Source organism: Chlamydotis macqueenii, chromosome 5 (assembly GCF_036417535.1).
Source record: "Chlamydotis macqueenii isolate bChlMac1 chromosome 5, bChlMac1.mat, whole genome shotgun sequence".
In the NCBI taxonomy this organism is placed as follows: Eukaryota; Metazoa; Chordata; class Aves; order Otidiformes; family Otididae; genus Chlamydotis; species Chlamydotis macqueenii.
The window spans coordinates 16405814-16418038 of record NC_141560.1 but is presented as its reverse complement, the minus strand read 5'-3'; the positions used below and the strand labels follow the sequence as shown (position 1 = coordinate 16418038).

Genomic DNA, 12225 nt, shown 5'->3' with positions numbered 1-12225 from the left:
TTTCTGGGCTGCAAGTGCACATTGCCAGCTCATGTTGAGCTTCTCATCCGCTAGTACCCCCAAGTCCTTCTCCTCAGGGCTGTTCTTGTTCCAGTCTCTGGCCAGCCTTCACTTGTGCTTGGGATTGCCCTGACCCACGTGTAGGACCTTACACTTCTTCTGGCTGAACTTCATGAGGTTCGCACGGCCCACCTCTCCAGCCTGTCAAGGTCACTCTGGATAGCATCCCATCTCTCCAGTGTCTCAACCACACCACACAGCTCAGCAAACTTGCTGAGCATACACTGTACCCCACTGTCCACGTCACCAACATAGATGTTAAACATCCTAGAAACTACCTCGTTCTCCATGTAAGCCTGCAATGTTGGTTTTTTTCCGTTGATAATCTTCAGAAGAGGCAGTCCAAACATGAGTAAGCAGACAAGAAGAAAGACTTGAGTAAATACTGATGGGAAAGATTTGGCCATTTAATTTAAAGAATAGACAAGTTGGAATTAAAGCTAATCCAAGTATAAAAATAGTTTCAATGTTTATCATAGAAATACCACCACTCCCTCTAATAAGGAATAGTAGAGATGGGACAAACGGAAGTGTATCATTCTCTGAGATTACAAGAACAAGATAACCAGTGGTGGAACACTGGAACAGGTTGCTCAAAGAGGTGCGAGACGCCCCATCCCTGGAAACTTTCAAGGCCAGGTTAGATAAAACTCTGAGCAACCTGACCTGGTTTGAGCTGTCCCTGCTTCTTGCAGGAGGATGGGACTAGATGAGCTTTAAAGGTCCTTTCCAACCCAAACCATTCTATGATTCTATGACCTAATGAAACTGAAGTTAATGAATAGTAAATCACAGGAAGAGAGCAGGCACAATCTGCAATGGGATTTCTGCTGCAATGGGAGCTGTAAACCCTCTTATAATCAGGATTTATGGAAAAGGTCAAGGAGATTACTCTGGAACAGCCCATTACTAGGACATTGCAATCTTTCCCTATCACTGCCAGAGTCCTGAAGAAGACGAAACACTGATGGGATCTGTTTCTCTCCTACTATGTGCTGGACTTCTGCAAACCACTACACAGTTAGTTCAAGCAGCAACTCAATTGTTTCAGGTTTGAGCATGCTCACGGAAGAGTGTAAACATTTTAACCTGCCAAACCTGCTGCTAGTCTTCCAAAGCAATCTGAAAAGCCTGGAAGCCTGTGGCAGCAAGTTCCCATCCTCTTTTTCTACAATGGCTGTACATATTTTGCAGATGGAAAAACTAGAAGGAATACTGATTGTCGTAGTTCAGCCCCGATCGGACCAGACTACGCAGTCTCTCTCTCACTCCCCCCACACTCCGAGAGAATAGGGAGAGAAAATATAAGGAAAAACGGGTCAAGGTTTGAGATAAGGACGGGGAGAAATCCTTAAAATTACCGTCACGGGCAAAACAGACTCGACTTGGGGAAAACTATTCATTTATTACTACAAACAGCAGGATAATGAGACAGAGAACAAGATAACCTCCATCCACCCCTTTCTCTTCCCAAGCTTAACATTATCTCTACTACCTTCCTCCCCCGAGCGGCACAGGGGGGAAGAGGGAATGGGGGTTGCAGTCAGTTCATCATACGTTGTTTCACACCGCTGCTTCATGGTCGGGGGAAGAACTCCTCACATTCCTCCCCTGCTCCATTGTGGGGTCCCTCCCACGGGCCACAGTCCTTTGTGGAACTGCTCCGGCGTGGGTCATCTCTTCCACGGGTGCAGTCTCTCCAGAACAGCTGACCCAGCGGGCCCTCCACGGGCCACAGCTGCCTTCAGGCATCCACCTCCCCCGTTATGGGGTCCTTCACGGGCTCCAAGTGGATCTCTGCTCCTCCGTGGACCTCCATGGGCTGCAGGGGGACAACCTGCTCCACCATGGTCGTCACCACAGGCTGCAGGGGAATCTTGGCCAGGAGCCACGTTACTCCTCCCCCTCCTTCTGAACTGACCTTGGCGTCTGCAGCCGTTCCTCACAACAGGCTGGTGGATGTCTCTCAGGATCTCTTTTTTACATCTTATTCACTTCTCAACTCCTTTCCACTTCTTGCAGCCGGGCCGGACCGAGTCGGGCCCAATCGGCTGCCTGGCGAGAGGCCAGAGGGTGAGGCCTGCAAGGCCCATGAGGCCTGTGCCTCCCCCTCTGCGCCTCTGCCCCCGTTCAGCTCCTTCACATCTTCTCTCCTCTCTTTTTTTTTTCTGTTTTCCCATTCTTAAATACGTTATCGCAGAGGCGTTATCATGGAACATTCTGCTACCAATCGGCTCGGCCTTGGCCAGCAGCAGGTCCGCCCTAGGCCCGGCCGAGTCCACTGAAGAAAGGGGAGCGACTTCTAGCAGTTTCCTACAGAAGCTGCCACCTTAGGGCCCTCCTCACTAACAAAACCATGACACTGATGTAAACCCATCCACATAGGACCACATTCAGGAAGCAGGGGCAGCTGATGGTTTCCTGATGGAAAACTCCAGAGCTCACAGCAATAACTGCTGTAACCACAGCAGCAGTGACAGCAACCTCTGAACTGAAACATCACTCTTCCCTTACCTCAGTCTCTCTCAGTCTGGCTTCTAGGGCAGATCGAGGTCCCTTGGTGTTGTCAGTGATCCCCAGTCTCTCTTGGATGGCCTTCATCCAAGCTTCTGCATTCTCCACGCTACTGACAAATTCATCCAGTAGCTGCTGAGTCATTGCATCCACAGAAGCTGAAAGGGTGAGAAGCAGGGAAGGAGTTAGGTTTTGGTTAAGACCTAAACAGGAATGCCTTCCAGGCAACCTAAAGGAGCAAGGAAGAAAAGCTAATGATGTTGTGGTTTTCCTTCCTAATGGCAATACCAAAAAATGTAGCAGTATCACGATTCAGTCAAGCTCAGAGAACACATTCACGCTGCAGCTTTCTCAAGGGACAATAGAGCAGGAAAGAGAAAGAAGGTGGGGAATTGTGGGAGGCTCCATGACAGTAACCAGATTTAATTCAGAGCTTTCAAATGAGATTATCTGGTGTTTGTGGTGTATTCCACATTGGCTTCACTAATCACAAACATATTCTGTCTCTTCCCAGAACCTAGGCAGTACAAAACTCTCCCTATGTCCTTCCAGAGCACTTCAGCACGTGTTTAACTTGGAGGTATATAAACCCTTTAAAGCTGGTGAGATCAGGAGCAGATGCTTAGGCCCTCACTTAACTTGTTCTGCAGAGACCATGGAGAAGTTCTGTGATTGCACGTGCAGTGAGTCTGGGACATACAGACACAACGGGAATTAGCCAGCAACTGCCAAGACAAACAACTCACAAGACATCACATGGGAATATCACACGGGAATATCAACACTTAGGGATTTGTTCTTCTGCCACCTCTTATTACATACCAGGCTCTGAGCTTTTCATTTGCCCCTCCCTCTCTCTTGTTGCCTCTTCCCAATCAGTGCATGACTGTGATGGTTGCTTGCTCTGTTGACGTGCTCTCGCGTCTTCTCTGTTTATAGCGTAAGCTCTCTGCTGCCCAGATGGCCTTCTCTGCACCTGTACAATAGAGGAGGGCCATCCTACGCTCGCCCTTAGCCACTGCCCAACTCAACTCGACTAATAAGGACGAATTGTAACAAAGCCCCATGTAGCTCAGCTGCACTGAAGTGAGCAGAGACAGCCATTGACATTAAATGGTTTTGGATCACGTCCTGCCGCTCCTGCCAGCCAAGCAGTCTGTGTCTCTTGTAAATGAAAATATTCTTCCTCTTTGTTATTCATCGCTGAAATATTTTTGCAGCACAGAGTTTGAGGGTTAATTACTGAACCCAAGTTTCTTGGGCAGAATTCAGTTCCACAGCTTCCATGAGACAATTCATGTGGAATGAAAGTGCTTGGTTTGAAAGGCAGAGCACGGCTCTCGGTGAAGACGGACCAATAGTGTTTTGTAACCACTTCAACTCTCAGCAGCTTAGTCTTCACAGGGGAGAGCCATCCTGCTTCTGCCCACTGCCAGAAAGCTTCCCACCATCCTGCTGATGTTCCTGCGTGAGGTAAAAGGATTCATGCAATATTAGATGTCCTCCTCCATAGCTCCCAGTGCATTTTCTTCCACATGAGACCACAGGAAGCAAGACGTTAGTGTTTGCAATGCTGATAGCTGGCAACTGAAACAGTCTAAATTGTTGCTTCCCAGCCCTCAGCAGGGTTTGTGCTCAACAGGTCCCAGAACAGTGAGAGAACTGCACCTACAGAGCAGCTACTGCCCCACCCGTGGGGATTACTGCAGCAGAGGACGGGTCAGACCTCCATGCGCAGAGAAGCAGAGCTGCAGAGCTGCATTTGCGTGGAAGAGGGAATTCCTCCCTAAGTGGGAGATGTCAGACGGGACAGAATTCGAAGCTGTAACTCTCAGAGCTGGAGGGCAGTTTTAAAAAGTGTGACCTCACCTTGAAAAGATTAAAGAATAGAAAAGGATGCAGTGGATTTAGTGAGGGTGGTGTGGCATGGGGGAGCTACTCTCTCTCTCAAAATTAAAAAATAGGACAGGATATCTAAGAGAACCCCACTCACACTCTGCCCTCATACTGCTCCCCTCTGAGCACAAGGATTTGCCGTCCAAAAACCACAGATACACAGACCCTCATCCCACACACTGGCATTCCATGAAAGCAGCCAACGCAGGAAGCCATCAAAAATGTTATGTCAATATTAAGATCACTGGTTTGCAAGGAAAGGGAAGAGCTTCATTACTCCAAGTGCCTGCGTAACATCGTTGACTGATTTTGACCAAGTAATTCCTACACCTAGCACCATACAGATGATTAAATTTAGCCCAGACCCTGACCCAGTGCCCAGGCGGATTTCATTGTAACCTTGTGGCCTGCAATACCTGACATGAATCTGGGCTGTCTTGTGAGACCGACTGTGTCCTGTCCTCCCTCCTTCCTCCACACCGGGAAGAGAGACTCTGCCTGGAGCAATCAGCTACAGTGTCAGAGAGTCTTCTAGTCTAGAACTCGCTCATACTTAGAATAATAGAATCATAGAATCTTAAGCTTGGAAGAGACCTCCAAGATCATCAAGTCCAACCATCAGCCTAACACCATCATGCCTACTGAACATCTACACGTTCTGTGAACACCTCCAGGGATGGTGACTCCACCACTTCCTTGGGCAGCCTGTTCCAGTGCCTGACCACTCTTTCCTTAAAGAAGTGTTTCCTAATATCCAACCTAAACCTCCCCTGCTGCAACTTGAGGCCATTTCTTCTTGTCCTATCACAAGTTATTTGTGGGAAGAGAACAACACTCACCTCCCTACAACCTCCTTTCAGGCAGTTGTAGAGAGCTATGAGGTCTCCCCTCAGCCTCCTCTTCTCCAGACTAAACAATCCCAGTTTCCTCAGCCACTCCTCACTCAGATTGAGCAGTACGCCTGGACATGAAGTACAGGTCTCCAATCAGTACAAGAAATACAAAGGAGACACAGCAGCTCCTGGAACAGACCCGAGCTGTTCAGCTGTGCAAAGGCAGCATTCACAGACCAACCTGCAACAGCAGCAGACCATTAGGGCCACCTGCGCATGGTGCCACAGCCCCTGTCCCAGGCCACAGCCTCAGTCACTGGGACCCACTGTGCCAGGGAAAGCCTCCCCTTCATCACAGGTGAGACTCTCGGACCAATTTGTGCAAAACTGTTTTTATCACAGCCATCTTCAAATGCACGTAGCTGTTCAAAACAGCTTTTCCTTTCAATGCCACTTGAATTCGTGTATTAATTCGTACTGGGGAAGGCGCACCTATACTGCAGAAAGCATTTAGCATCTCTAGACTTATGTTATTCAATGAGGGTAATAATGATGCCTAAGAAATTCTGGCACAGATGAGATGCTGAGCGAAATCACATTTTATTTGTCCAAACACAATAACACAGTCATTTAGTAGAGATAAGGAAGAAGTGTATTTCAGGGTGCTGAGCAGAACTGGCCCAGGACAGCCCCTGCAGCACACCCAGAGGTTATTAAAAGCGAGTTTCAGGAACAGAAAAATACAAGATCAGGTCCAGAATCCTTTAGCTGAACCTCTGCCACACACTGGCCTTCCTACCTTCTTTGAATCACCCTCCATGACCCCCAAAACACCAGCTGGGAGTGTCTGGGTAGGCACATGTGTTTCAGTGCCACAGGCAGCACGATGCCTCAGCTCCAGCCCTGTCGCTCAACCACTCCCACTGCACACCCGCAGCACAAGCAGGGCCTGTGCTGGGCCACCCACAGCTGGGTTACCACACAGGGGATATCTGTACTTTTAGAAGAGGAAAAGACAAATTCCTGTGGCAACGCACACCTGTCCCAAGTCACTATCAGTCCTTTGCCCTTCTCTCATCCAGGCACAAAACCGTTTAGCAAGGAGGGAAGTCAGAGGGCTGTGATCCACCATCTGTTCACAAACTCCCCAAGCAGAAGGGGCAGCTGGCAAGCCAGAGGGGGCACGCTCGCTGTCCCCCCAGCTTGCCCATAGGCCACAGGCTCAATACCCATAGCCCGACATGAATGAATGAGATCCAAAGCAACAGCAAGCTGGGTTTTGCTTAGAAAACCTGTGCCCACCAGAGCCAGCTTTGTATCAGCTCTGGTCTTGGGCTCTCTCGCTGAAGAAGCAGATAAATTAATTACCTGATGTCGTAGTGTAGCCCTGCTCAGGACCAAACTATGCAGTCTCGTGCTCACTCCCCCCACCCTTCGAGGGAATAGGGAGAGATAAAATAACAAAAAAGGCTCAAGGTTTGAGAACCCACCTGGAACACTGCATCCAGCTCTGGAGCCCCCAACATAAAAAGGATGTGGACCTGTTGGACCAAGTCCAGAGGAGGGCCACGAAGATGATCAGAGGGCTGGAGCACCTCTCCGATGAGGACAGGCTGAGATAGCTGGGGCTGTGCAGCCTGGAGAAGAGATGGCTCTAAGGAGACCTTATAGAGGCCTTCCAGTACTTAAAGGGGGCTTATAGGAAAGATGGGGAGAAACTCTTCAGCAAGGCCTATTGCAATAGGAGGAGGGCTAATGGTTTTAAAACAGAGGCAGGTAGATTCAGACTAGATATTAGGAAAAATTTTTTTTACAATGAGGGTGGTAGAACACTGGAACAGGTTACCCAAAGACGTGGTTGATACTCCATCCCTGGAAACATTCAAGGCCAGGTTGGGTGATGCTCTGAGAGACCTAATCTGGTTGAAGATGTGCCTGCTCCTTGCAGGGGGGTTGGACTAGATGACCTTTAAAGGTCCCATCCAACCCTAACGATTCTATTATTCTACAAGGACAGGGAGAGACTCTTACAGTTGCCGTTACGGGTAAAACAGACTCGACATGGGGAAAACTATTTATTGATTATTAAAACCAAAGCAGAATAAGGTGGAAGAGAACAAGACAACTTCCCCACACCCCTCCATCTTCCTGGGCTTACACTTAATGTCAATTATCTCTGCCTCCTTCCCCGCCTGAGCGGCACAGGGGGCAATAGAGAATGGGTGTTATGGTCAGTTTATCACACGTCGCTTTACGCTGCTCCTTCCTCCTCGGGGAAAGAACTCACATTCCTCCTCTGCTCTATTGTGGGGTCCCTCCCATGGGCTACAGTCCTTCGTAAAACTGCTCTGACACGAGTCTGTTTTCCACAGGGTGCAGTCCCTCCAGAACAGCTGCCCCAGCATGGGCCCTCCATGGGCCACAGCCTCCTTCAGGCATCCCCTTGCCCAGGGTGGGGTCCTCCACAGGCTACAGGTGGATCTCTGCTCCTCCGTGGGCCTCCATGGGCTGCAGGGAGAGAGCCTGCTCCACCATGGGCTGCACCACGGGCTACAAGGGCATCTTGGCCAGGAGCAGCAATAATCTTCCCTCTCCTTCTTCACTGACCTTGGCGTCTGCAGCCCTTCCTCTCACAAGAAAAATTCTTCACAATAGGCTGGCAGACGCCTCTCAGGATCTTTTTACATCCCATTCACATCTCATCTCCTTTCCACTTCTTGCAGCTGGGCTGAGCAGAGTCGGGCCCAGATGGCCACCCGGCGAAAGGCCAGAGGGTGAGGCCTGCAAGGCCTACAAGGCTTGTGCCTCCCCCTCTCTGCCCCTGCTCAGCTTCTTCACATCTCCTCTCTTTTTTTTTCTGCTTTTCCCTTCTTAAATAGGTTATCGCAGAGGCATTATCAGGGAACATTCTGCTACCAATTGGCTTGGCCTTGGCCAGCAGTGGGTCTGCCCTAGGCCCAGCTGAGTCCACTGGACAAAGGGGAAACTTCCAGCCTCCCCTCACTAAACGAAACCAACACAGCTGACCACCCTGCGTTATAGCTTTTGGAGCCACTACATGGTAGCAGTGCCATTTGGGGATGTGGAGATGCCTGATCTCCACAACAGACCCTGACACACTGAAAGGCACAGGTCATCCTCCACGGGATCATGGGGCCAAATTTCTCTGAGGACTTCTTCCTTAAGTACACCTACTTCAGCAATCCTTCTAGAGCATCTAATAATCCTCACTACGGTATTGCGAGATTTACTTATTTCGTATTTGCAATGCAGTACTGAGAGCTTTTATAGTTATTTGGCAAGTGCAGTGTCTTTTTGTTAGGATTATCCCAGTATTTTGCAATGTTTCCAAACGTACTATTTTCTCTCTACCAAGTCATGCCTTCTTAAAACGATTTCTCACAACCACTCTCATTTCACACATTCTTTTAAACGCTACATTTATAGAACGTAGGCTTTTAAATGGTTTCAATATGTCTTGGATTCTTATATTCATGTTCTACCTGACTAGTTTCCAGAACTTAGTTCTTACAAAAATACAACTACAAAAATTCTCCAGGAAATTTGAATCACTCACCATCAGGGAGACCATTTTCCAATTATTGAAATCCTTCAAACTTTTCATAACCCTTTCCATTTTGTTCTGGGATTGCACGTTAAAAAAAAATTTAAAAAAAAAAACAAAACCACTGGACTGTGTCAAAATTTGTACAAATGCATGATTGTGGAAGCAACTGTGGTTCTGGGAAGTGTTTGGTTCCTGGGATAATTTAATAACTTTTCCACTGCCCTGGATACTGTAAAAAGAGCTCTGAAAAGGAGCAGAGCTGGAGAGCTCTGACCACTCCGCTTCAGGCTGGAGCAGAGGGGCAGCCATTGGCACAGATCCCAAAGAGGCGAAGCACTGACCGCTGTCTTTCCAAAGCTGAAGATTCCTGGTCTGCTCCAGGAGGAGCTATTTTGAATCATGTTACCAGTAGCTGACGCATTGCCAGACGAGGGACTGAAAGCCTCGACTGTAGCCGCATCCATGTAGAGCTGAGGTAAACTCCCTGAGTAGGTGCAGAAGCCCTCAAGGTTGCAAATAAAAGGTGTAGTGACTTCCAGCATAAGCTTTTAGAGGCTCCAAACATTAATGCTATCCCCGTGGCCATCTTCCAACACAGCCTTTTCCCGTGTTATCTGCAGTGCATAGTTAGGACAGTTAGTGTTTGTTTGCCCTCATTAATGAGCTAGAGAATAAATAGCTTTTTGGAATACTCACATCCATATCCTAATGACAAGCATCCCCTTCAGCCAAGGCATGCTAACATCATCAGTACACACAGCACTAATGCGTATCATGACCATTTCCCTTACAAAACCATCCATAGGAAGCCTATGGCTAGTGCAAGCCATTCTGCCACAACATGGTCCCACCTGACAATTTTCTATCTATTTGGTACAAAAAACTGAAAAGCAGAGAGAAAAAAAATTGCTTATCAGACATGTTCTGCATAGGCTAACTCTGGAAAAGCCTGATTTTTCTCAACCATTCGTGTAAAGATTAATTTCAGACTTTGGTAAGAGCCACTGCAAATGGTTTATCTTCTTGCTTTATAAGAAAGCTGCTGTGGAAAATAAATAATTCCCAGGTCTAAAAAGCCATTTCCTAAAAAAAAAAAAAAGATAGAATTTTAAAATAGCTCCATATCTGAATGGAATCATCATGTCCAAGTAAAGCAGAGCTGGGTCTTGGGGCTCTCTTCCCTTTTAGTATCAAGAATGACCATCAGTAGATCTGAACACAGTATTTTTAGTTTTATTATTTCCATCAACAAGTAGTTTGGAAGGAAACAGTGTAGGTGAGGAGTCTTGATGACAAATCGCTCCCCACTGCATACAATCCACACGTGCACGCTTCTGCATTCCCAGGTCACCCTAGGAGACAGGCTGGTCTACCATGATTCAACTACATAAGTAAAATGTAGGATTTCGTGCTGGTCTAGAATTCCTTTTACCAGCAGGGAGACAGAATATCTGCATTAGATATCTGTCTGGTTTAGGTTTTGATCTTCTATTCCCACATTACTGAGGTATTAAACAATCTTGAGAGCATTTATTCACACAGCCCCCCTAGGGAATATGGCTATCTCTCTCCCCTTACAGGTAACACCTCAGGTTCAAAGGCACTTTGTCTCTTGTCTCTAGGCAATAAGGAAATAATAATTGACAAGACAAGAACCAAATTGATCACTCAGTTAACAAACAATGCAGAGAGTGATTTTCAGTCCCTTTAAGTGTCTCTCAAAAGACACAAATCTCTGTTTAGTGACTTCACAGTTCTTGCTTTTTCTAGTTACTGTTCAGAGATGACTCTTCACTCTGGGAAATCACAGGTTAAAACCTCTGCTCTTTGCATCCTTCAGATCCAGGCTATCTGCTCTGGAGATTGCCCCTGAAGGGTACCTGTGGGCTTACCAGCAATCAACATCTTGTGAACTCACACCTGGCTGCTGAAGGAGGCTCAGTTTCAGCTTTGCTTGGCTGCCTCAGAGTTTTACCATCAGTCAGCCAATGAAATAGCACTGCAAGCCAACAACCTTAGTCTCACGGTCTCTGGAGGCTAGAATTTATGTATTTAATTATCTCCCACTTGCCCTCCACAGCCTGTACGATTCCTGAGTACTGGGTGCCAGTCGGAGCACTGATACACTGCCTAACAAACCTCTGTGGTATCTGCCTCTCAATACCCCAGCTGCACTGCTTAATTTTGGTTTGGCATCAGCCAAACCAGTTACAAGTATAAATCCCTCTGTCCTGAAGAGATTACAGAGGATGTGTCAGAAGGGCTCCAGCAATGAAAGCAAGGCATCAGTGTGTACTTTGACAGGGAGTGGTGGATGGAAGAAAGGACCATTAGAGGCTGCAGCTGCATTTTCAGTGCTCTGCGCAAACTGTGGTGGTTCCACCACTTGTGTTCTCTGCTCACCCCTTGAAGCCAGAGATACTTAGGAGGAGATCCTCCAGTCATGCTCAGCACAGGGCCTACAAACATGCTGGGACTCAGACGTGTGTCTCACATCAGGAGAGAGGATTCATTGCACCAGCTCTCAGGCTATCTGTGGGACACCTTGAGCTCTGCGAGTCCCTGGAGAGTCGGTGCGAGAGGGGAGCCCTTCTAGGCAAGGATCCATGCCAGAGGCAGGACAACTTGCCTTCTGCAGGAATCCCATGTCCTGAAGAGGCTGACAATCATAACGTGCATGCTCAGGGCTACGAGATGTCAATCTGTCTACAGGTCTGCATCCTTACATCTGCCACATAACTGTTTCTACATTTGGATCTAGGAGTTTTTGCATGTCCATTTTTTTTTCTCCTTACAAAACCTGTGTTAAAATTTTGTTAGACCATGAGTCACATGTCTCTGCCTCTGAGGGAGAAATTGTGTGCGACCTGGGAGCACTAAGCACACACCTTTTAAACTAATAAACCTTCTGAATGAGGTATTTACTAGAAATATTTGTTAGAAATAATCACTTGTGAATACTTAACAAGTATACTCTAAGGGCACAATATCTTTTGTCCTCTCTAGAAGAACAGCTGAAGGACTAATTCTCCAAAACATAAGATTTTTCAGATACGTCTTTCCAAACATTATCACTAGGATGAAGCTGATGAGATATCTATAAGGAAAAAGTGAGCCTCATTGCAATTTAAAAAAAAAAACAAAAACATAGCAAGTAGCACAATACTAATTTTACACACTGAATTTTTTGATTAAAATAAATGAGTGATTTTCACAGGATCAAAGCACATGATTATGGAAAAAAATAGTAGACTTTAATTTGTATGGAACAGGAAGATATGTTTATGTAAAGAAAGAGAACCATGACCACTGCAAGAGCTAAACCCTTGAAATGCTGTCAAAAAAATACAGCAG

At 47.1% G+C, this 12225-nt stretch overlaps 1 protein-coding gene across 10 annotated transcripts in view; it reads right to left on the bottom strand.

Moving 5' to 3' along the window:
- The window catches only part of LOC104475670 (nesprin-3), a 63301-nt gene that overhangs the window by 34059 nt on the left and 17017 nt on the right, over positions 1 to 12225 (bottom strand). For 6 of the 10 annotated variants that reach the window (XM_086748605.1, XM_086748607.1, XM_086748604.1 and 3 more), the window contains one exon: positions 2575 to 2732. In XM_086748605.1, the coding sequence (XP_086604731.1) occupies positions 2575 to 2718 (144 nt within the window). In that variant the 5' untranslated portion in view covers positions 2719 to 2732. Of the gene's footprint in view, positions 1 to 2574; positions 2733 to 3396; positions 4235 to 12225 lie in introns of those variants that run through there. The other 4 variants (XR_015258650.1, XM_086748599.1, XM_086748606.1 and 1 more) reach the window with 2 other exon arrangements.